The sequence below is a fragment of the Pseudopipra pipra genome, chromosome 20 (assembly GCF_036250125.1).
Source record: "Pseudopipra pipra isolate bDixPip1 chromosome 20, bDixPip1.hap1, whole genome shotgun sequence".
NCBI lineage: Eukaryota > Metazoa > Chordata > Aves > Passeriformes > Pipridae > Pseudopipra > Pseudopipra pipra.
The window spans coordinates 3,258,114-3,280,075 of record NC_087568.1 but is presented as its reverse complement, the minus strand read 5'-3'; the positions used below and the strand labels follow the sequence as shown (position 1 = coordinate 3,280,075).

At 46.5% G+C, this 21,962-nt stretch overlaps 1 protein-coding gene across 2 annotated transcripts in view; it reads left to right on the top strand.

Moving 5' to 3' along the window:
• Positions 1 to 21,962, top strand: part of COL5A1 (collagen type V alpha 1 chain) — a 147,502-nt gene that overhangs the window by 23,776 nt on the left and 101,764 nt on the right. For both annotated transcript variants that reach the window (XM_064676749.1, XM_064676748.1), the window contains exons 2-4: positions 9,701 to 9,868; positions 15,482 to 15,695; positions 16,297 to 16,459. In XM_064676749.1, the coding sequence (XP_064532819.1) occupies positions 9,701 to 9,868; positions 15,482 to 15,695; positions 16,297 to 16,459 (545 nt within the window). The remainder of the gene's footprint in view (positions 1 to 9,700; positions 9,869 to 15,481; positions 15,696 to 16,296; positions 16,460 to 21,962) is intronic.

Here is a 21,962-nt window from a genome sequence, read left to right as displayed (position 1 = left end):
CAGTGCCAGGGAGCTTTGGACACCAAAAGGAGGAAGGAAGGTGCCCTCTGATGTGCTGGTGCAGCAGGTTGGAGCAGATGGCAGCCCTGGCAGAGGAGGATGCTCTGACAAGGAGGCTGTTAGGTCAGGTCTCTGTGTGTTGTTTCCCCTTCTCTGGGGGATGTTTATGCCAGTTGGATGTTTCCTTGCAGGAATAAATGTTCTGCACCCCATTAAAACTGGTTGCAAACCTTCTGTTGACTTTAATGTGCTGCAAGCTCAGACCCTAATTAATTCTTGTAGAGTTTTGAGTGGTTGATTATTACAAATTACTTTGCAAATGTAACTGCTGTCCAGATGCCAGATGATCGGGAAACACGTGGCACTCTTTGCAGCAAAGACAAAAGGTTGAATTTTGCTTTTCCACCCTCAAATGCACCTGGGTGAGAGGTGCAGGAGTCCACGTGCTGCTGACTTAGGTGTGAGTCCCATGGCAGTGAGGGAAAACTGGGAAAGGCCTTCCCAAGTTCACAGGGAAGAATTTCTTCCTAATATCCCATCTAAACCTGCCCTCTTTCAGTTTAAAGCCATTCCCCCCTGTCCTGTCACTACATGCCCTTGTCAAAAGTCCCTCTCCTGGAAAATCTCAACGCTCCCCCTGCAGAGCTGCTTTCCAAAAGGGTGTGCCAAGGTTCTACTTGGGAAGAGAGACTCTTTGGGTGTGATTTCCATCTCTTGCTGCTACATCTCCATGTGTTCCCTCGGAGCTGAGGCAATTCAGGGCCTTGCAGAGATTTTAAAGTGGGTTTTTTGAGTAAAGGAACCAGAGCCCGGGGGCTGGAGGGAGGGGAGAGGAGAGTGTCTGTTCCTTTGCACATAACTTGGATCCCTTTATGGCTGGTTTTCTGAAACTGCTCCTAAAACTGAGCTCTCTTTAAGACCTCTCAGTTAGTCATTCCGAAGATGGAGTCATGCTCCGTCACTGTTTCCTTTTGTGGATCTGCTGAGTGTGTGAGTTTGAAGCTTTAATAGCTCTGAAAGTTTCAGCCTCCATTCACCCTTGGTCGTTTAAAGGGCAAGGCTCCCGCCAGTAATGAAACTTCTGCTGGAATGCTTCCCAAAATGTCACAGTGACCCAGAAATGCTTGCTCCAACTGGGAGGTGTGTGTGGGGGGATTGGAAAGTTCCCCTGGATCCCAGCGTGGGGGTGGCTGGGGTGGGGTGAGAGCAGTGCAGGGCTGTGGGCAGGGTGGTATGTGAGGCATCTGTGTGAGCAGAGGCAAGGACAGGGACTGTGGAACTGGTGATTCACCTCATTCCTCTGATCCCCCTGTCAGGATGGGCCCCTAAAGCCTCCCTGGACACTGAACAGTGACACGGAGCGCTGACAGGAGCGGGGCATCCACAGGGCTTGGCTTGGGCTCCGTCCTAAAAACCTTTGTGCTTTTTGCTCGGTGGATGGGGTGTTTCCTTCAGGGAGGAGTGGCTGGAAGGAAGGACTTGTGTCACACTCCCTGTGTTGGGGATAAATGGTGAAACCCAGTGGGAATGCCACTGATCCCAGCTGGGGTGTGAGAGGCTGCCCATGAGCAGGCAAAGGGATGTTGGGCGTTGGTTTTGCACCCTCAGACCTGCCCATTTAGGGACCCCACCACCCCTTTTCCCTGTGCCCTGGGTTTTGTTCATCACTTTTTCCCAGGATTTGTGGCAGTGCAGGTCAGCATCTCCTTGAAAGGGGCAGAACCCCCCTGTGGGTGCTCTCCTCTGTGTGTCATGGAACAACAGGCTGTCCCCAGCTGCCTGGTGACACATGTGTCACTGGGATGTTCCCTGGCCACAGAGGGATGTTCCCTGGCTCCCACACTGGCTGGGGCAGGGATTGCTTTGGCTGGATCTGCTCTGATTTAAGGAGAAAGCCCATCCTCTCCCCAACCCTTTAGCACCCCCTGTGAGCCATCCCCTGCTTGCAGCCGCGGATTCGTCCTTCCCCTCTCAGAGGAGAGTTCAAAATCCCCAGTTCTTTAAAACACCCTTGAGCACGGCTGGGATTTCCTCCCAGATCCTGAACATTTGCCTGTTTTCTGGGCATTGTGTCTTTAAGTTCTGCATGGCATTTGCAGCAGATTGTTACTGCGTGGTTTAATTGTATTCCACGGAGGAGAGACTTGCTCTTTGCTCGCTGTTCTCTGCTCGCACCAGGGCTTTGTTAGAAACCCAAACGATTGATTATTTTAGAAAAAAAAAAAAAAAAGGATTTATCCTCAAAGGAACAAAGATTATCTCATTTTTTGAATTCGATGGAGTCTCCCAGAGCTGCTCCAGTATCAGTTCTGGGGGTTTTTTTTCTTTCCCTTTTGGGATTACAGGGACGATCTTTCAGATCTCACTCCACATAATGGTTTCCTTTGTTCTCAGTCGGGACTATTTGGGCTTTACACACACAAAAAAAAGAAAACCATAAGGGGATGACATGAGTCACTGGTGAAATATTCAGCTCTGGAGCAGTGTGAACTGACACAGCTCTGTGGCAGCTATTGGAAGGAGCAGATGAGTTCTGACCCCTTCCGTAGCTGGCCTGTTTTTTCCTGTATTATACCCTTTCCTAGGGAACAAACTCTTCATATTTTCAACCCTGCAGTTCATATTCCTCGATTCTCCTCCTTAAAATGCCTTTTCTCTTTGTCCAAATGAATTACCCTGTTTTACTGGGCTGCTGGGATGCTGAGGAATTTAAGAGGCTGTGTTAAGTCCATCCAAATGATGCTGGAGCGGTGGCAACTGGAGCTTTATATTCTTCTTTTTCCTCTGTATTTTATTTTGGCCTCTGCCATCTTGTTTTAATCAGTTATCCAAGAGCTGCAGCCAGGTCAGCTGTGGTCAAAACTGTTTGGATAAGGAGTAGAAATGGTTGAAATCCCACAAGCCATGATATGGAGACTCCATTAAAATGCATCACCCGGCAAAGCAGCTTCCAGTTCTCATCTGCCTTTATCTCTCAGGAACATCTACCCCGTGGTATTTCATTCCTACTGTAAGTCCAGATGTTCATGTGAACCTCTGGGCAGCTGCCTGGGGAGTGAGAAACCCAGAGCCCAGGGAAAGAGCATCCTTCCCCCTGCACACTCTGCCCTGCCTGGAGCCGGGTCCTCCAAAGGCAATAATTGAGTGTTTATTTAGGGCTAAGAATAAACTGTCTTGGAAAAGTACTGAAAGAAGGAAAAACTGGTAAAGATGGGAGGGAAGGGGTTTCTTTGAGCAGTGTGTTCTTTTTCCTTGCTGGAGCAACCAACCCCTGGCCCTGCCAGGAGCTCTGTCGTGTGGATTCTCAGCTCCCTCCTGGAGGGACCCTGACCTTGGGGGGGTTTCCCAGGTTGGGATTAAAGCTTTGGCTGGATCTGCCTATGCTTGGAGCTGTGTTCTGCTCTTGGAGGTGGTGATGGAAACCCGGGCAGCTCAGACTGATGAATTTACCTCAATGTAGTTGAGCCCAGGATCCAACTTTTTAAAAATTTATTGTATTTAATCTTTCATTTTTTTGATCTACTGCCTTTATATGAGAAAGATAAATCTCCTGTTCTTCATTTATTGAAGTATTTTCCTCTATTCACTGTTTTGCATCACTTTAGTAATTTCCCTTTGCCTTTGAAATACATGAAATTCTCCTGCTTAAGGTCTTGAGTGAGACTGGTAGTTAAGGAGTCAAGTTGATCCAGGAAAGCTCTGGCAAGTATCTAGGCACAGGTTTTCCATGCCCAGCCATGGGGCTGGGGTGTAGGGCTGGGATACATGGATCACTTTGTTTATCAGGAGTCAGGATAGTGGGATGGGCACAACAGAGCCACTCCAGGCAGCCTGGGTGCCACCAGAGATCTGTGTGCAGGAGAAACAGGGCAATTTAAGTCACTTGGTTGATTGTGGGCAGATTAACTGCTTTGCTTTTTCCTTGAAAATGACTGTTTTCATCTTTCTATGGGACTTGAAATCCCTTTCAAGGAGACACTGCTCTTGAAATAATCCTTTTTTGCTTTATTTACTGTCATTGCTTGCTGTGAGATAAGATGACAACGTGGTTTTATGTTGCTTGTTCATACAGGAAGGCTTCACTTCCCAGCAAAGCTGCTGATGTGATTCTTGGATACAACCCCCCAGACTGCTGGGATGTGTGTTAAATGATGAGAAAGTTGCAGAGGGCACCTGGAATGAGCTGGGAACATAAATGCTTATTCATTCCTCACCTTAGGACCTCAGATCTCTGGCAATAATTGCACATAAACCATAGCATGACTAAGTGCTGCATCATTAAATCCTGAAGGTCTTTGGATGTCCTTCAGCTGCTCTGAAACCGAATATGGAAGAATGGTTCTCCCTTCACAGGGTGGTGACCCCTTCTCCAGGCACCCAAATGTCTTGGTTATTGTGTTAATGCAGCATCAGCTCAGCTGGGTGCAATAAATTTGGGTCTCAGGATGCTGAGAAGGGATTTTTTTCCCCACTTTGACGGATACTGTGAGGCAAAAACTTGATGAATGGGGGATTTCCTTGAGTCTAAGCTCTAGGAATGTGTTCAGTGATCACCACACAATGGTTTGGGTTGAAGGGACCTTAAAGCTCCTCTCATTTCAATCCCCTTCCACTGGACCAAGTTCCTCAGAGCTCAACTTTATAATTCACTGGAATCCAGACCAAACCCTTTTTGTAGGCCTGGCTTTACCTTTTGACCAGTCCACGCTGGTGCTGCCCAGTTCACCCTGATGGGCTGTGTGGGGTGACTGGGAAGAGCAGGGAGAACACAGGGAATGTCTCTCCCCAGCACTGCTGGGCTTAAGTAGCTCCAGCTTTCAGCTCAGTGGCAAGTTTAAATATTGTGCATTTCCTTGGGGATAAGGATTTAATTAAAGAGCTTGAAAAATGGGATTTGTTTTGAGGTTTGTTGCTTGTAATTTGGTAATTTTTCAGACACTGGAAACATGGATACTCACAAGTAACACACAAGCAACTTATGGATCCTGAATTGTTTTGGGGCCTGTTCATGAGCTTTGCTTCAGGTGTTAAAAATTATTATTACAGCCATAAATGTGGCTTAGATTAATGACTTCTGGCTAATGCTGTGTATGCTGGGATTTTTCAGTGTGGTCTACAGAAGCTGCAGTTCCATCTTGTACAGAATTTAAGAGCAGAATTTCCATTAGATTCTTGGGTTGTTTTGGTTTTTTGGGATTTTTTTCAGGGTAGAATAATGTCTTATTTTTCTGCTGATCCATCCTGCCTTTAAGAGCATCAAGCTGGGGAGCAGGGAACTGAAAGTGTGGGTCCTCTTTGGGCTGACCCCCATGAGCCCTCACAGGAGTGCAGTGAGGACAGGATAGCTTTCCCTGGGGAATGCCTTGGCCAGGGAAGATAAAATTAGGAGGGGAAACCACAGATTAGGATGGGGAAATCAACTGTTCCACCTTTGCACAGCGGTCACGTGGTAGATGGTGTGTGGAGAAAGTCTTTAACTGACCTTCACTGCAGCCAAACCAGGGCTGGTTGTCCCCTCTCTCCTGCTCTGTGACTGGCAAGGGAAATGGCATTTAAATTAAATCCTTGTTCATTATTGCACCTATCTTGAAGGATCAGCAGGGCTTAAGACTTCCTTTGCTCTTCAAATTTGTCTTAAGCACCAGCCAGGGGAAGGAAAGGTGAGGATGAACAGCCCAGCCCTGTTGGGAACGGGGTTTACCCACAGGCAGGGGTGTCTGGTGTGCTCTGATATTCCATGTCAGGTGTTAGTGATGCTCTGGTCTCCTTTTGAGTCCTGTGGGGGTATTTCTGCTCCTGCATCCCATGGCTGAGTCCAAGAGGGTGGTTTGGCTGCAGAGGGGGTGGCAGGGTACGGCCACACCAACTCTGTGTTGATTGGAGCCTGTGCCCAGCCCAAAGACAAGGAGTTTGTTCCAATGAATCCTGCTTGATTTGCTCTAATATTGATGTGTGAGAAAGAAAACGTGTCAGGCCATTGCTGGGTCAAGGCAGAGTTACAGACTTAATGCCAGCTGCCTCTGTTCCAGGTTTTAAACATGTATTTAAATAATTAGGAATCAGATGATGGTTTAATCGTGGTAACGGAAGAAGTGGGGATTTAATTCCTCCTTTTGCCATGTTTGGTTCATCAGCAAATCATTCATAGAATAACAGAATGGTTTGGGTTGGAAGGGAACCTTAGAGATCATCTCATTCCACCCCTTGCCATGGGCAGGGACACCTTCCACTAGACCAGGTTGCTCCAAGCCTTGTCCAACCTGGCCTTGAATGCTCCCAGCTCCCCATTTCCTTGGAACTGAACAAAAGCCAACCTTTTGACACTAATTCTTATCTTTCCATTCCTTCCTCCAACACTCTATTTCTCCTCTGAGCATATTTAGGAGCATATTTAGGTCCTGACATCCCTGCCCTGTTAAAATGGGAAGCAATGCTCCCTTTCGGTCTGATTGAAGGGCTTAACAGACTGCTGGGTGCAGGCTTTTGGGGCAGCCTCTGCTCTGATTTTTGGTCTATTTTAGTTGTTTGGGGTTTGCCTCTCTGTGTACTGGTTATACTGACACAGCAGGGACAGAGCTGCTCGTTTCTTTGGGGGACCTGTGCACCTCGAGCAAAGAATGTTCCTGTGTGTGATGCTGCACAGTGATGTTATTCATAAAACAGCAAGTGAAAAAAGAAAAGCTTTCATAAAGCAACAGCTAATTCAGTTCTCAGATGAAGGCCAAGCCCAGTGCAAACTTGTAAGAAACACCCTGCAGAGCCTGAATGTGGTCAGTCAGGTCTCTGTCCTGGGCACGAGGCTGTCACAGCCCCTACAGGAGATCGCTGAGTTTAGATGTGGCTGAAAAATCAAGGGGAAATAAATGAACTGATTAGCTCTCAGGAATGAGAGCTGCTCCTCTGTGCAGCTCATCTTTCTAGGAAGAGCTGGGGATTTTCATGCTGCTGGAGTCCTACTCAAAGGATGCTCTTAGTGATGAAGTGCAGCACCAGTGGCCTGTGGGGCTTTAGTTGGCTCCTCACCTCCTCTTTGATTTCCAGCAGCAAGCAGAGATGAGACACTCATGCACCTCTGTGAACAGAGGGTTGTCCTTTCCTGCTGGTCACCTGTGAGGTTTGCAGTTTGTTTGGGCAATATTCAGATTGGTTTTCTACTTTAATATCTCATTTTGACCTAATTCATCACAGTTATGGAGGTACAGAGGACCTTCCTTGGCAGTGAAGATGGATTGCATGTTGTGTTTGGAGGCTCCCAGCAGTGCAGGGAGGCAGCAGGTGCTTGAATCATCCTTTACAAATGAGAAGAGCTGCACCTCTCACACTGATGAAGGGTTGGGGTTGCTCAGAAGGCTCCAGGCAGGGGTTGGAGCTCCAAACCTGCTGGTGGCCCTGGAGGAGGCCCAGCTCCCCTGAGTGCCCGTAACCACTGCAGGAGCACTCCCCTGCCAAAGGAGAGGATGTTCCCATAGCTTTTGTCATAACAGCAGCTGAGCCTCCAGGCTGTGGATTCATCTGCAGATGTTTCTCTTCCTTCAAACACCTCTGGGTGGCTGATGTGCAGCGTTGAGTGAGGCTCAGACCCCCTGCACCCGGCGTGGGGACCCGGCTGATGGCAGGACTCTGCAATTCCCATCCCCTCCCCCTTGCTTTTCCCCCCCTCTGCTCCCTAAATAAATGTTGGAGGCAGCTTAGGAGCTGGCTGTTCCGAATTTCTTGGAGCACAGGGATGTGACTGGAAGCAGAGGTGGAGTTTTATTGTAATTTTAGTTGCTGTGTGTGTGTGCAGATACTTCTGTGTGAAATAAGGCACGGTGGAAGGCGGGGGGAAGATCCAAGTGGCCAGGACAGCTTAGACAAATGTGTCATCCATACACTGCCTAACAAGAATGAGAGATGAGGAAATATTATAGCTGTGTGCTGCTGAGGCCAGGCTCCCTCAGCTCCTTTATTATCTGCTGTGCTCACTTGGATTTGCCATATGTTTGTAATCTCTCTTTGAGGGCCCAGTTTCTCAGGATTATGGAAACTTTTAAAAACTGCCTAACAATGTACATGAATTTTCCATGCAAATATTAGGCTGATCTTCTTGGTAACCAAAACTTTTTGATATTGTAAAAGATGTGTTCGTGCTGTTTCTTTCCACTGCTGGAGGGTTTGTGTTCGGTGCTGATGGCCATGGTGCAGCCCTTCCCCCTGGATGCAGCCAGTGGGGATGGGGCAGAGAATCAGAAAAAGTGGAGGGGAAAAAATAATGGTGGGTCGAGATAAAACCAGTTCAATAGGTAAAACAAGGAAAGCAAAGCAAGGAATTCTTGCCCACTTCTCACAGGCAGACCGTGGAGGGCAGGGCTCCATCACACATGATGGTGTTTTGGGAAGACAAACATCATCACTTCAAGTGTTCCCCCTCTCTCCTTCTTCCCCCAGCTTTATATGCTGGACATGATGGGATGGAATATTCCTGGGGTCAGCTGTCCTGGCTGTGCCCCCCCAACTCCTTGGGCACCCCCAAGCCTGTTCATTGGTGGGGTGGGTGAGGAGCAGAAGATCCTTTGACTCCACCTAAGCCCTGCTCAGCAGCAGTGGAAACATCCCTGTGTTATCAACACTGTTTTCAGCACAAATCCCAAATGTAGCCTCATATCAGCTACTACTGAAGACATTGAACTCTACCCCAGCCAAAAGCAGCACAGGCTAATTTGCTTTGGGCACTGCTGGGGTTTGAGTTGGGTGGGTCATGTTTCTGACAGCATTTTGCTCCAGCTATCAAGTCAAAATTCAGAATCATTTCTTTTAAGGGTTTTAAGTCAGATCTGGTTATTCCACTTCTGGAGACTCCATCTCTCCTGACATGAGCAAGACCAGATTAGGAAGTTAATGAGACGTATCATTTGCATTACTTAATTGATATCCTGGAGACCTGAACATCTGGAGGTGAACCAGCCCTGACTGTGCTGGTGTGGGGAGCTCAGGGTGTCAAACAAGGTCTCTTCATTATCTAAGAGCCTCAGGGTATGAGCCTGATGGGATGTGGCTGAGGAAAGGAGCCTTTGGCTTCATGTCATTAGTCAAAATGCAGATTTTTTCCATTTCTGTGAAGCAAATGTGGGGTTTTGACCATCCAGCTGCACTCTTGTGTACACTGGTGGTTGTACAGAAATCCCAGTGCCATGGGGGAGAATTTCTGGGGAATAATTTGGTGAGAATCGGGCACTTGGCTGCCTTAGGTGGAGCTGTGCTGCATCCCTGCCCTGTGTCACCTTGCTTCACCCCGGGCAGGGTTAGACCTGCATCAGCTTGATGGTGACTTGTTGATTTAAAGCCCTTCTCTCAGATCATGAATTTCCTGTCTAAATGCTTAATCTTCAGGATGCACTTGAATGATGGAGACTGGGTGAAGACATCCAGGAAAATACAACTACTGTAACTAATAAGACAGCCCATTCTCCCTCCTGTCCTGGTGCAGACAGCTGATGAGCTGCTCGTCTCTGCATTGAATTAGTGTCTTTGACCAGCAGCACAACTTGTTGGCTTTGAAGCTGTATTAACATCATATTTGCAGATGTATTGAAAGCCTATTTCATCTGTTTTTAAGGTTGTGTTGATGGATTTGTGTGTTGCAGGCTGAGACTGATTTGGATCTGAGCAAGTGCCAGTCCTGTTGCCTGCTAATTCTTGTTTTCTCCTTTTCTCTTCACAGCTGACCCTGCAGACCTCTTGAAGGTATTAGATTTTCATAATTTACCTGATGGTATAACAAAAACAACAGGGTTTTGCACAAGCAGAAGATCTTCAAAAGAAGCAGATGTTGCTTATAGAGTAACAAAAGATGCTCAGCTTAGTGCACCGACAAAGCAGCTGTATCCTGGTGAGTCCCCAGCTTTTTATTTATCCTATGGAAGCATCTGACCCTTTCCTCAAATTCTGCAGGCACACACAAGGCACACTGTGTGATTCCTTAATTTTCCAAGTGTGTTTGCACGCTCCCCTTGGCGGGGAGGGGTTCTGCTGTTTCAGGGGGGCTGCAAACTCCCAGTCATCCAATAGAACTGCAGTAGTTGTTCTTTTATCACTGCAGTTGCATGTGGTGATGGGTTTCACGGCAGAAGATGTGGCCAGTGCCTGCATCTGTCCCCTCCTAGGTTGGAAAGTTTCTGCTCTCTCATTATCACACGGTGACATCCAGCTGGGGAGAGAGGCTTGGAGGATGCAGAGGAACACAGGCTGTGTTTTGTTCTGTGTTTGTGGAGTGCCAAGAACAGTGGGGTCTTATTCTGTGGCTGTGGTGTCTCTCATAACACAAATAATCACCATATAAAAATAATAGACTGTCCCACAAGAACAGATGTCCCATGAAAAGTTGTTTGAAGGACTGGGAGGTTCATTAGAGGAAGCCACGAAGATGCAGGAGTTCACAAAGCCCTTGGAGAGCACGTGGGCTACTGACCATTTTATTTCTGATTGAGGATGCACTGGAGTCTAATTTTTCAGCGAAACTGCCACAGAGTGAAATGTGTTTGTAAAAAGAGTGGACCCATTATGGACCTGAATTCCTCACTGACTGAGATCCTCAGTCTGGAGCGTGTAGCCACCATCAGAAATCTTCCTTCCCAAGCCATACAGGAGCGCTGGGATATCCCTGTTTCACGTGGCAATGCTGGCAACAGGCATGGCAGGACTTTTCTAAGTGAGAAAAGTGCCTTTGCTGAGGAAGGTTTAACAGTGAGGCAAAGGCAGTGCCTGAAACTCGTCTGTGAGACAGGAGGTGATTTAAGCAAAGCAGACACACACATTCTCTTTCAGTGTTTGTGAGACAATGAATGTATTGGCTAAATCAGAGCTAATGTTCTGTGCCACTATCAATGCTTTTTAATTAACAAGCTGTTTCTATCAGACCCAGCCTGTCAGTGGCCCAAATGAAGACCTTGAGGCTGGGCTGCTGATGTGCTTCCATCCTCTGCTCCTCCTCTGTTTCCTTTGTTGCTTCATTGCATGTGTTATCACTGAGGTTATTTTCAGGCTTCATTATTGTCCTACTGTGACAACAAGCAGGTAAATTATATTTAATCCCTGGTGAGCAGGAGCACAGCCTGTGTCTTGCACACAAACTGAGCCTGACATGAAGATAGATGAGAGCAGTGTTTGACAGGCTGGTAGCCCATCATCACATTGTCAGCCCTTAGCAAAGGACCTGCCTAAAGCCCTGTTTAAATGTCTGCAGAAAGGCAAAACAGACCCTATATTTGTCTTTATTGCTGCCCAGGGCAGGACAGTCCTTTCTGACTAGAGATAACACCACTGTGTGCCCAACTGCACCCCTCCTCTGCCAGGCTGTGCCTTCATGTTCCATCATGTCCCTCCACGACATGTATCTGAAATGACTCAAAAGTTTGGTCCAGCTGGTGTCTACAAGCTCAAAAAGTGTTTGAAGGAAGTGGTTCCAGTTTGGAATATACAACTGCAGTGGATTTGAGAGCTTTCCAGTAGCTTCTGTAGCCACTGTGAAATTTTGCCTGATCATGTTTATGTAACAGAAACCAGCAAACAGTGGTGGCCCCAAGATATAAAACAAAGGATGGAATATTCTGCCTGATTAACGTAGCAAGGAGACTGGATCACACTGGCTCTGACACAGGTTAACACAACAAGACAACAGGCAGGGACCAAATCATGGTCACAGGAGAGAACTTGGCACTGGAGGAGACTTTCTTGCTCTTGTCCCACCTCACTACTCATGATGTCCTCAATGAGTTCTTGGTTTGCATCAACTGTCTTCCTTGGGTTAGAAGACCTGGATGGTGTTTCCTTGGTGTCATCAAGCAGCTTTTGAATCATTTCATCATCTGGACAGCCATGGGGTCACTGAAGCAGCTCAGTCCCTCTCTGGAGGCTCCCAAAGTCGTGGAGTATTCTCTGCTGCTCACTGAGGAAACAGGGAAGAGCAGAGCGAAGAACTCCTGGTGTTTTCCATCAGATCAACAGATGTTTTCTCTTTACGTCTCCATAACTAGATGTGACTTCAGCTCACACCACCAAATGAGAGAGAGAGGGGATGAAGATAACAAAGTAATTGCGGTGCAATGTACCAGGGGAAATGTGGGTTTAGTGATTTCCCGCTACCAGGCGGGTGGGTTGGAGCGTGACTTTCCCTCCCTGCTATGGAGCACCCTTGGCAAACGTGCTCTGTACAGAATATTTTGTGCTAATTAGAAGTCAGTGCTTTTCTAAGATGGTAATTTGATGGGCTTTGCATTCTGCTGCCACAGCCAGCAAAGCAAGATGTGTGTGTGTATATATATATATCTAAACTTGTTTTTTGCAAGCTCTGAAGAGTGAGAAAAATCTGCTGAGATGCTTTTTGTCCTTTCTCCCTAAATAAGTTCCACTTCCCAGCAAAAGCCATGCTCTTCCAGCAGAAGCAAGAAAGGCAAGGTTTTCAGTGGCAGCCAGCAAAATGTCCTTTGTGTTTTTCAATCAAATTTTCAATTGTCACTTGCATTCTTGAAAATCTCTGTTATAGCTTGAACAGTCACCTCTGAGGAAAATAAGTCATTTCACAATTGAGTCTTTTCGGATGAAGAAAAAGGCCAGAAGTTGGTAAAACCATTGCAGAGCTGTTTTCCTCTGAAAGCTGGAAAGGTTCTGGAAATGACACCACCTCACCCTGTGTTCGTGTCAGAAATTGGATCAGCTCCTTGGTTTTGCTGATTATTTTTTGCTCTTAAGCAGCTGAAACTTTGCTGCCCTTCCCAGATCAGGAGCAGGGCTCGCTCTTTATTTTAGGCTGTGTCTGGACACACCTGGATTAGGAAGAAGGTCCCAGCTGTCCCTGTTTTGAAGACCATGATGTTGTACACAAGCCTTTAATCCCTGGTCATGGTGCTCAAGAAAGGAGAAGAGACTCAGCCTGACCCTACTGGTTTATCTGTCGGAGCATTCCACAGATGCACTTGCTCCAGGGAAGCTGATGGCATTGGGCAGCTTTTTCCATGGCTCCACCTGCAGGACTGGGGCCTTCACCCCTTGTTTCTGCTTTGCAGGAGGTTCCACGTAGTGAGTTTGAGAGGATTTGGCCAGGGGGTGGAAGGAGGATGCCAAGCCAAACCCGTCACTGGTGCGGTGCCTTTAAGTGACGGATGTGCAACATCTCTCAGCATGAGCTCGTTTGAAGAGTGAATCAAATATGAGGACTCAATCCCAGACCCTGTGTTGGGGGGGTGGGGGGTGTCCCCATTGTTTTTAAGGGGATTTGGGTCAATTTCTGTGTGCTTCATATATTTATTACGTTGTATTTATTAGTATTGCTGTCTGTGTGGATGTGTTTTCATACATCAGTCACCAGCCTGGGTCATTTCTAGCTATGACAGTGAAGGCATTGTTATTTTGCCAGGACAGCAGAGCAGTAACAGAGTAATGTCAGCTATAATTCATCCATTATGATTATTTGGGTTGAGAAACTCGCATCACCATGGAGACATTTTAATAATAATGAAAAAAAATTAAAAGCAGCTCTTTAATGAGTTGGCAGCTTGGCCAAGTTGAAAGGTACTGTATTGTGGATTCATAATGAAATTTTGGACATGAACTATTTTACATAAAAGGCCCAAATCTGTAGCCTGTAATTGGAACCAGGAAGGCGTATGGTCTTGATTCAGAGCTACAGGAGGATTTGTGTACAGCAGGAGGGAGATAAAGCTCAGTGCATCCTATGGGAGGCACAAAAATCGGATGCTGCATTTGCCAAATATCTGGGTCTGTGTCCTGGGGGGAAATCAGGCTATAATCCTGGCATTTAATTACTGACTGCGAGCCCTCTCTGCAGAATGCTGCTTTCTGCTGCTTTCCAAATATTATTTAACCAAGGTGAGGGATATTAACTGTGTTTGTCTCTGTAGGTATCCTCAGTTCTCCCCCTCGGTGTCCCCTCAGTGCTGATTTTGATGCAGCCCAGATTTCTCCTGCCTCCTCCCCTGCCCTGTGCTAGGCAGATAAATGCATTTAAGACACTGGTTGTCCATAAAAGTTAAAGCAACTCCCAGGCAGAAGAGGGGAGGTTGAGCTCGTTTGAACTCTCTAACTTTGCTGTGGTTGGAAGAATTCCCCACTGCCATGTTCCTCATCCCCTCCCTGGTTCAAAATCCCTTATGCAGCCCTTGGATAACATCTAAGAAAAGCCTAAAGGAGCGAAGGAAATATGTTTGAAGATTACAGGCACTGAGCTTGATGTTTTCTGTGGTTTACATGGCTACACATGTGCAGTTTAAAAGTGACCCATTGTGTTCCTTTCCCTGTGGGCTGGTCCCACTGGTGGGGCTGCCCCATTTTACTCTGCCCTGCTGTGGTTTAAGATTTCTGAAGGGGATATCCAGGGGTACAACGTAATCCTTGTTTTGGAAAGGTGGATCTTGAAGGAAAGATTCCCTGCAAGCCCCACGCTGCTGAAATGCAGCATCTGAGGAGTTTATGGTACCCTGGAGGTGCCACCTTGGTTATTTGATCAAGTAATCTCCTTTATTAATGCTTCTAGTGTTCTTTTTAAGATGTCCTATTTGGGATGTGCATCCAGGCTCATTTTTTTTCAGTTTGAATGGCAGAGAAACCCTAACAGAGGAGCTTGGGTTTCTACAGCAGCGTGATGCCCAGATTGACTTGAAACTTTAAATGTGTGTGTCTGACCTTGCATGGATTGACCCTTCCCCTGTGCAGAGCATTGCCTCTGTATTGACAGGACTTTAACGGCTTTAACCCTCCAAACCTGGCAAAAAATAAAGACAGAAATCACCTGTGTGATCAGGCAGGGTTGCTTTCCTGAGTGGAAAAATAAAAAGCTAGGAAATCAGATAATACACAGACAAGTTCAAATTAGCACCTCCTACTGATTGCCACATTTATTTCTGTTTTTAGAATGTTGTGTTTTGTTTTGTTTTGTTTTTTTTTTTTTTGCTGTGTCTGCACCAACCCTGAAAGCCAAAGCCACAGAATCCTCTGTTCTCATCTGGAATGGACAAACCATGATGCAATTCCCTCCTCCCTTGAATAAACCCCTTCAATACTGTGTGTGCCCACCTGGCACAGGATGCTTAATTAGCTCTGTCCCTCTGACATCTAAAGCTCCTTTTTGGGACCTTAAGATATATGAAACAAAGTTTTGCCTTGTCTCCTAAAAAGCTCTAGAGCATATTAAGGAAGGGTTAGGAGCACAGTAAGGAGGAGTTAGGTGTCCCTTGGGGACACTGTTCTACACTGGCTTTGCTGGTCCAATCTACTTTGGGATTCAGCCATTCCCAACCCTGTATCTCAATAAGCTTTGGGTGAAAGCCAGATTTCACCTGGCCCCATATAAATTTTTAAGGTTGCTGGCGTGCACACATGTGGAGAGAGAAACCAGAGGTCTCCCCATGGGTTATTAGACAGCAGGACTCTTTCTGTAGGGATTAATTTTCAAGGAAACCTGACTAACCTCTTTGCTTTTCCACTCCAGCTTCCCCATTCCCCGAGGACTTCTCCATTCTAACCACTGTAAAAGCGAAGAAAGGAGGTCAGTCCTTCTTGATCTCAATTTACAATGAGCAAGGGATCCAGCAAATTGGTGTGGAGTTGGGTAGATCTCCTGTATTCCTGTATGAAGACCATACAGGAAAGCCAGGCCCAGAAGACTATCCTCTCTTTAGAGGCATTAACCTTGCAGATGGCAAGTAAGTGAAATTTTGTGCACAAAGGAAAAACAGTTCATTGTTTATATCAATACCAGCATGTTGAACGTTGTGTAAAATAGGAGTCATGCCTATATAAATGTATATACACACCTCTGACTGCTGCCAAGTGTCTCAGTCTGTAATTTTGGCCTTCGGTGAATAAATATTTTATATATATAAGAAGTGTGAACGACTAGCTAGTGCAAAATTGTCTGACACTGATGGGGACAGGAATGTGGACTTCAGCTGCAAAGGGCCTTAAGAAATCAGTTTGCCTTGCAAAATCCCCACTGAGACTTTTTCAGGACATAAGGAGGGTGGAAAAGGGGGCTAACCAGGGAGTCACTGTGTGGTTTTTATCTCTGCCTCTTGCTGAAGCCAGAACTGGCATTCTCTTACCTGTCTTGGAGGGATGAAAAGTGAATGGCATCCCCTCAATCAGCCTTTGTATTTCACATGAAATCTTTAGCTGCCCAAGGAGAATTTCCAGGAAGGTTTGCAGGACATCAGTTTGTGAAACGTCACTGTTACACAATCATTAGTTTGCTCTGGGAAAAGCCCAAGGCTGTGTTTAACACATTTGTGGGCTGTGTTCTTGTAGGTGGCACAGAGTAGCTCTCAGTGTGCAGAAGAAAAATGTCACCTTGATTTTGGACTGTAAAAAGAAGATAACCAAGTTCCTGGACAGAAGTGACCATCCCATCATTGACGTCAACGGCATCATCGTGTTTGGAACGAGGATATTGGATGAGGAAGTCTTTGAGGTAAGTCATGGCAAGGAGCAGCTCTGGGGTTGTTCCACAGAGAGGATGAGCTGGGTTCTGGATGTTGAGATATTTACAGCTCAGTTTTGCCACTTGTACTGGGTTTTTACACAGCAGAATGGTGTTGTATGTAATTTTTGTTTTAAGTTTTTATTTTGACTAAGTAAATGTTTCTTGTAGTAACGATTAAATCGTGAGCCAGGTGACCTGTTGGAGTGAGCTCCTCTGGTTTCATGCCTTTGCTGGAATTCTGGATCATCTCTGCCCTGGGGTTCTGTAGATCTGTAGCTCTTGGCACATATAACATGGGAAGGGCTCACAAAGGTTTTCATTCGTCCCTGTTAAGATTTAGATAAAGCTGCAGGGGCAGCAAATGAAGGCCGAGGAAAGCAGCTCCCTTGCAAGTCACAGTTCACTCCGAGGCTGTAGGAATTTGCTCTTTTTTCCATGCATTGGCCATGGATTCTTGGTTTCTTGCACCATGACAAAAGGGGACCCTCCTTGACAGCTTGTTTGGCAGCCCTGTCACCTCCCACACGGCGACTGCTTTCAAAAGCAAAGCAAAATCCTGATGGGTGGAAAGTTCCCATGAGCTCCTCTGATTTAAGCAAAGAGATAGAGGATTATTTATAGACAAGGTACATATGGCAGAAGTTTTTCCCATAGTTCAGCAACTAGTTTAATGTATGCATTTCTCTGGCAATCTCAACTTCTGCGCTCTGCTGCACTTCTGAGACTTCCATGTGGATGAGGATCTTGCTCCTGATCTTTCTTGCAAGCTAAAAATGTTCCCTGAAATCAAGCCCAGTGCAGTGGAGTGTAAACCAAGACCTACTGATCTGTATCTCCTTACTTTTATTGAATTTATGTGGGGGAAGAGCTGTATCTCCTGGGCCTCCCCCAGCCCAGCAAAGGGATGGGGAATATCTCCTATCCATGGATAATTAGAGCCGTAGCAAAGCCAGCTCTTGTCTGCATTTTGCTGTCACTTGGAAGGAAAGTTCCAGCCTGTTTAATATTACCAACATCTGGGAGCTGGGCTGCTGTAAACAGAGCAAGAATGCATGGACTGAGCAGTGCTGCCAAAATCCCAGTTACAGAGTTAGAGCTGAATCTCTAAATTGTATTAAATTAAGGGATGTTCCCTGGGAAGTTTAACAACGAAAATGGAAAGTAAAAGCTGGGTTTAAGGGGCACTGGGGCGTCTTTAGCAGGCATTGGATGTTCTGTCAGACATTTCAGCAGCTGCACTGGGTGCTGTGCTTTGAGTGGAGCTGTTATATGAAGTGGTGAGCTCTTCTGGGGAGAGCTGGTGGATCCAGGGATCTACTAGATCCACGTAAAGAACTTGGAATCACATCCAGAGCGGGTGAGAAACCTGCACTTTGGACTCCTTCCTTTTGCAAAGTGGTACCTTTTCCATAAATGTCTCTGAAGCTTGAGGTGCTTCCAGGGGGCTTTTAGGGCTCACCTGGATTTAGGACAGCTGATTCCTCTGCCAAGATGGGAACACATGCTCGTAGGTGGCAGTGCTCTCCCAGCTCCTGTCTTAGACATTTCCATGGGCTTGGCCACGGTTCCCTTGCTGAAAAGGTCTTATTTCTGGGTGTAAGCTCAGAGGGGCTGTGAAACCTCCTCAGCCTTGGGATGTGGGATAGAATGGAGTGAACTTTTCCTCCACTGGAGCTGTTTCCTGTTCTGGATACGAGATGCAGCTACAAGATCTTGCAGGCATTTACTGAGAACTGCATAATCAGAAAATACTTTTCTCCTCTGCCTTATGTGTACTGACATTATTCAACTTGTACATAAAAACCCTTCTAGTTCTGGTATTTATCCTTTTTTTTGTCACCCTCAAGATACCAGCAGCTTTAAACCCAGTGTAATAGGTTTTCTGAAGGCAGTGGACTATAACCTAATTTCCTTCATATCTCAGCAACTTCATTTCCTTTGGCCCCTCCTTTCTTCTTTCTGCAAGACTAAGCAGAAACTCTACAGGGAAAACTGTGGCTCACAACAATGGGAAATGGGTGTAAACTGGTAAATTTATGTAGTCCTGGAAAGCTGATAACTTCTGGACCTCATGCAGATGAAGCTGCTGCTGTCCTGCAGGCAACTGCTCTGCAGACCTCAGCTAACAAGATGCTCCCCAGTGTTTTCTGCATCCATGGCTCTTATGTGTTTGTCACTTATGCTGGAAATTAAAATAACCCAGTTAGGTGGGAGTGGGGTGGGAGACAGCGTTGGGGAGGGCTGGGATCGGCTGTGTCTCAGCACAAGAGCTTTAAGCAGTGGGAATTCATGTCCTCCCGGTCAGGACTGAAATCAAATCGACCCCCAAACGCTTTTTGTTTTGAAAGTTGCAATTATTTAAGCTCCAGGTCCATCTGGGGTTGTGAGGGGAGCAGCACAACTGAATGGTGGGATGGGAACTTCCTCGCTCGTACTCCGCCGCAGAAAAAGCCTGGCAGGAAAGGTTAGAGGAGTTTCAAAATATTTCTCTAGCACAACATTCTTCCAGTGGAAAAATGACTTCCTCTCATTAAAATTCAATTAGCTGGGAGGCTGTGTGGGTCTCTGTCCGGCCAGGGGAGCGCTGGGGAGGTTTGACAAGGGGCCAAGCCTGGAGCCCAGGGTTGTACAAGTTGAGTTTTGTGCTGAGTCGTTGTTGAAAACAGGAGTTCACAAATGTCAGGACAGGTTCTCGCTCCAGGGTTGGCAAGTGGTGTCCGGCCTCAAGCTGGGAGTGAGGGGATGCTCCTGTGAGACAGCAAAGGGCTTTTTGCAGTGGGAGAGGGAAGGGCAAAAGAAATAGCCCATGGGGTAGGGTAAACACTTTCTCCCTGCTTGCAGGCTGTAGTGAGAGGTGTTCCCGTGGCTACAGCAGCACTGGGAGGGAGTCAGAAGACATGTGAATGTATCTCAGCTTCAGAGGGATGAACTGCTGCTTTTGATGCGCTTTTTTTAAAAACATAAATTACAAACCAAGTCCTAGCACAGTCCTGGTGATTTAGTGTAGGAATAGAAGGAGGATGAAGCTTGGGAAAGTCCCTTTCCCAGAAAGCAAAGCTTCTTCTGCCTGACAGCCAGGGAGACTTTGCAAAACATCCTGGTGATGTGATGGCCCCATTCCTGCCTCTCCTCAGGGGTGCACAGCAGGATCTGCCTGCTCAGTGCCTGTGGTCTGTTGAAGGAGTCACCTTTCTGTGCAGGATCCCAGTAGTTGTTGTGTGGAGAACAAACTGGAAGTGTTGATCCCTTCCTTGGCCAAGATGGTCTGGTGGAGAAGCAATTCAGCTGGCTCTGGGCTAAGGCTGCTCTGGTTTAGCAGGTGTGGGTTGAAACAAAGTTCAGATCCTGGCTTAGGAGGGTCACTGGGGCTGTCATTCAGTCCTGGAAGTGGCCGTGTCACAGCAGGGACCAGAGAAACCCCATAACCCACAGCTGGATGATCTTTCTGCGCAGGAATTGCTGCACAATAGCTGTGGCAGGTAAATTTTACCATTTCTGACCTGGATTAGGTGGACTTAACCCCTTTGTGATGGTGTTTAAGAACATCTCATATAAGAAGTTTGGTTTCTGCAGCAGTGAGTGCCCAGCCTTGTTTTACTGCTCAGTGTTACTCCAGACCAGCATTTCAGTGATGGGCTGATGAGGAAAATGAAGTTTGTTCAGACCTTGCTATGTCATATTTCTGCTGTCCCTTGTGCCAGAGCCTGTCTGGGATGAGCTGTGGCACACTGTGTGTGTGTGTGTGGGAGTGTTGGATGATGCTGAAAGGATTTTGCTTTTTATTTTGTTTCCTCCTTTGTGTTTTGTTGTTTTGGTGGGGGTTTTTTTTGTTGCTTTTTTTGGGTTTTTTTTGATGACCACGAGTGAAATCAAGACATCAGAAATGGAGGGAAAGCAATTTGGGCCGGGGAGAGCCAGAAAGGCCGGGCAGGGAGCCAGAGGTGCTCTTAGGGCTGTTGAGTGTTTCAAGGCACAACAAGACAAAAGCAGAATAGAAGCATCAATGCTCTCAGCTGAGACATTGGGGCCGTTCAGGTGCTCTGTTGCTCTTGGGTTGAAATGCCAACTCTCTTTTCATCTTCTGCCTTGTTTACACTTAAAAAACAATTATCACTGTGGTTGATAATCCCAGATTTCATTTCACTATTGTCAGGGCTTTCTCCTTCCCTTCCCATGCTCTTGGCTGTAGCATTTTCGTGTCTGGAAAGTGCTCTTATTTTTTAAGTTTCTGTAGGTTATTTTTCTCAGACACCCCTGAGATTGGATCAACAGCTTTTGTTTTAGTGAAAGGTGTAGAAATGAAAACAGGTTCTTATACACACAGGTGCATTTTATGGTATTTTCTGGTAAAGATGGAGAAGTTTAGGAGTCTCCTCCTTGAGGCAGTTATTTGTTTATTCACAGGAGAAGCAAGAAGGTTCCCAATTCAGGAAGAATTTCTTCAAGGAAAGGATGGTCAGGCACTGGAGTCACTATCCTAGGAAGTACTTAAGAAAAAACTGGACATGGCACTCAGGGCTCTGGTCTAGTTGACAAGGTGGGAATCGGTCAAAGGTTGGACTTGATGATCTTGGAGGTCTTTTCCAACCTAAATGATTCTGTGATCTTTAAACCAGAGGCATTGGAACAGCCCCACTGAGCTCAGTGAGGCTTTTCACGAGCTCAGCACTGGACCCATCGTGTTCTGCAAGATCTGGGCTTAGCCCAGAGGGTCAGGAAGGAACTGGGCAAAGCTCGGGTTTATTAAGTTTTTGTTAACCTTCAGAAGGCGTTTTTAAAAATTGGGGTTTTTTTGCTAACCTGGATTTCTCTGTCGGGATGCAGCACGGATACACGTTCCCGTTTGTTTTCCCTACCTTGGCAGACTGCTGAAAGAAGCTAATTTACAGTGCTGGCTGCCTGCTTTCCTGGGCCTGCCAAATCTGATTTCACCTCCTTTGCTGTGGAGTCTTTCAGGGAGTGCAAAGAGTCGATGTTTTACACCACCAGCATATACCATGGTGTGAGATGATGGAAAATAAAACATCCTGAGCCAGCATTTAGGGTTCTTTATTGAAGATGTCTGTAGCTTTCCCCAGTCTCCTAATAATTCTCCATTTGCTTGCTGGTTTTCTCGTCATTTCTTCTGCTTTTGTTTTTTTTTGGGGTTTTTTTTTGGTTTTTTTTTTAAAGGATCCTCTTTAAGCAAAATGGTGCACTTGAGACATATGGATTAAATCACAGCACTCTGCTCTTCCAGGAGAGCAAAGCTGCCTAGAAAACGTCCACAATTATTGAAGGTTATGCCTCTGGATGGGTTTGCAATTAACGGTGAGGTTTTTGTGCTGGAGTCCAGGCCATGGAGTCAGTCTAATCAAAACCCAAACGTGATGTTTGGCCCCAGCTGGCAACGTCTCAGACACAGCATCGTCTTACATGGGTACCCAGGGACGTCATCTGGTTTTATCAGCGTGTCTGCATCGAGGGAGGGGCAGGACCTGCTCCAGAATAA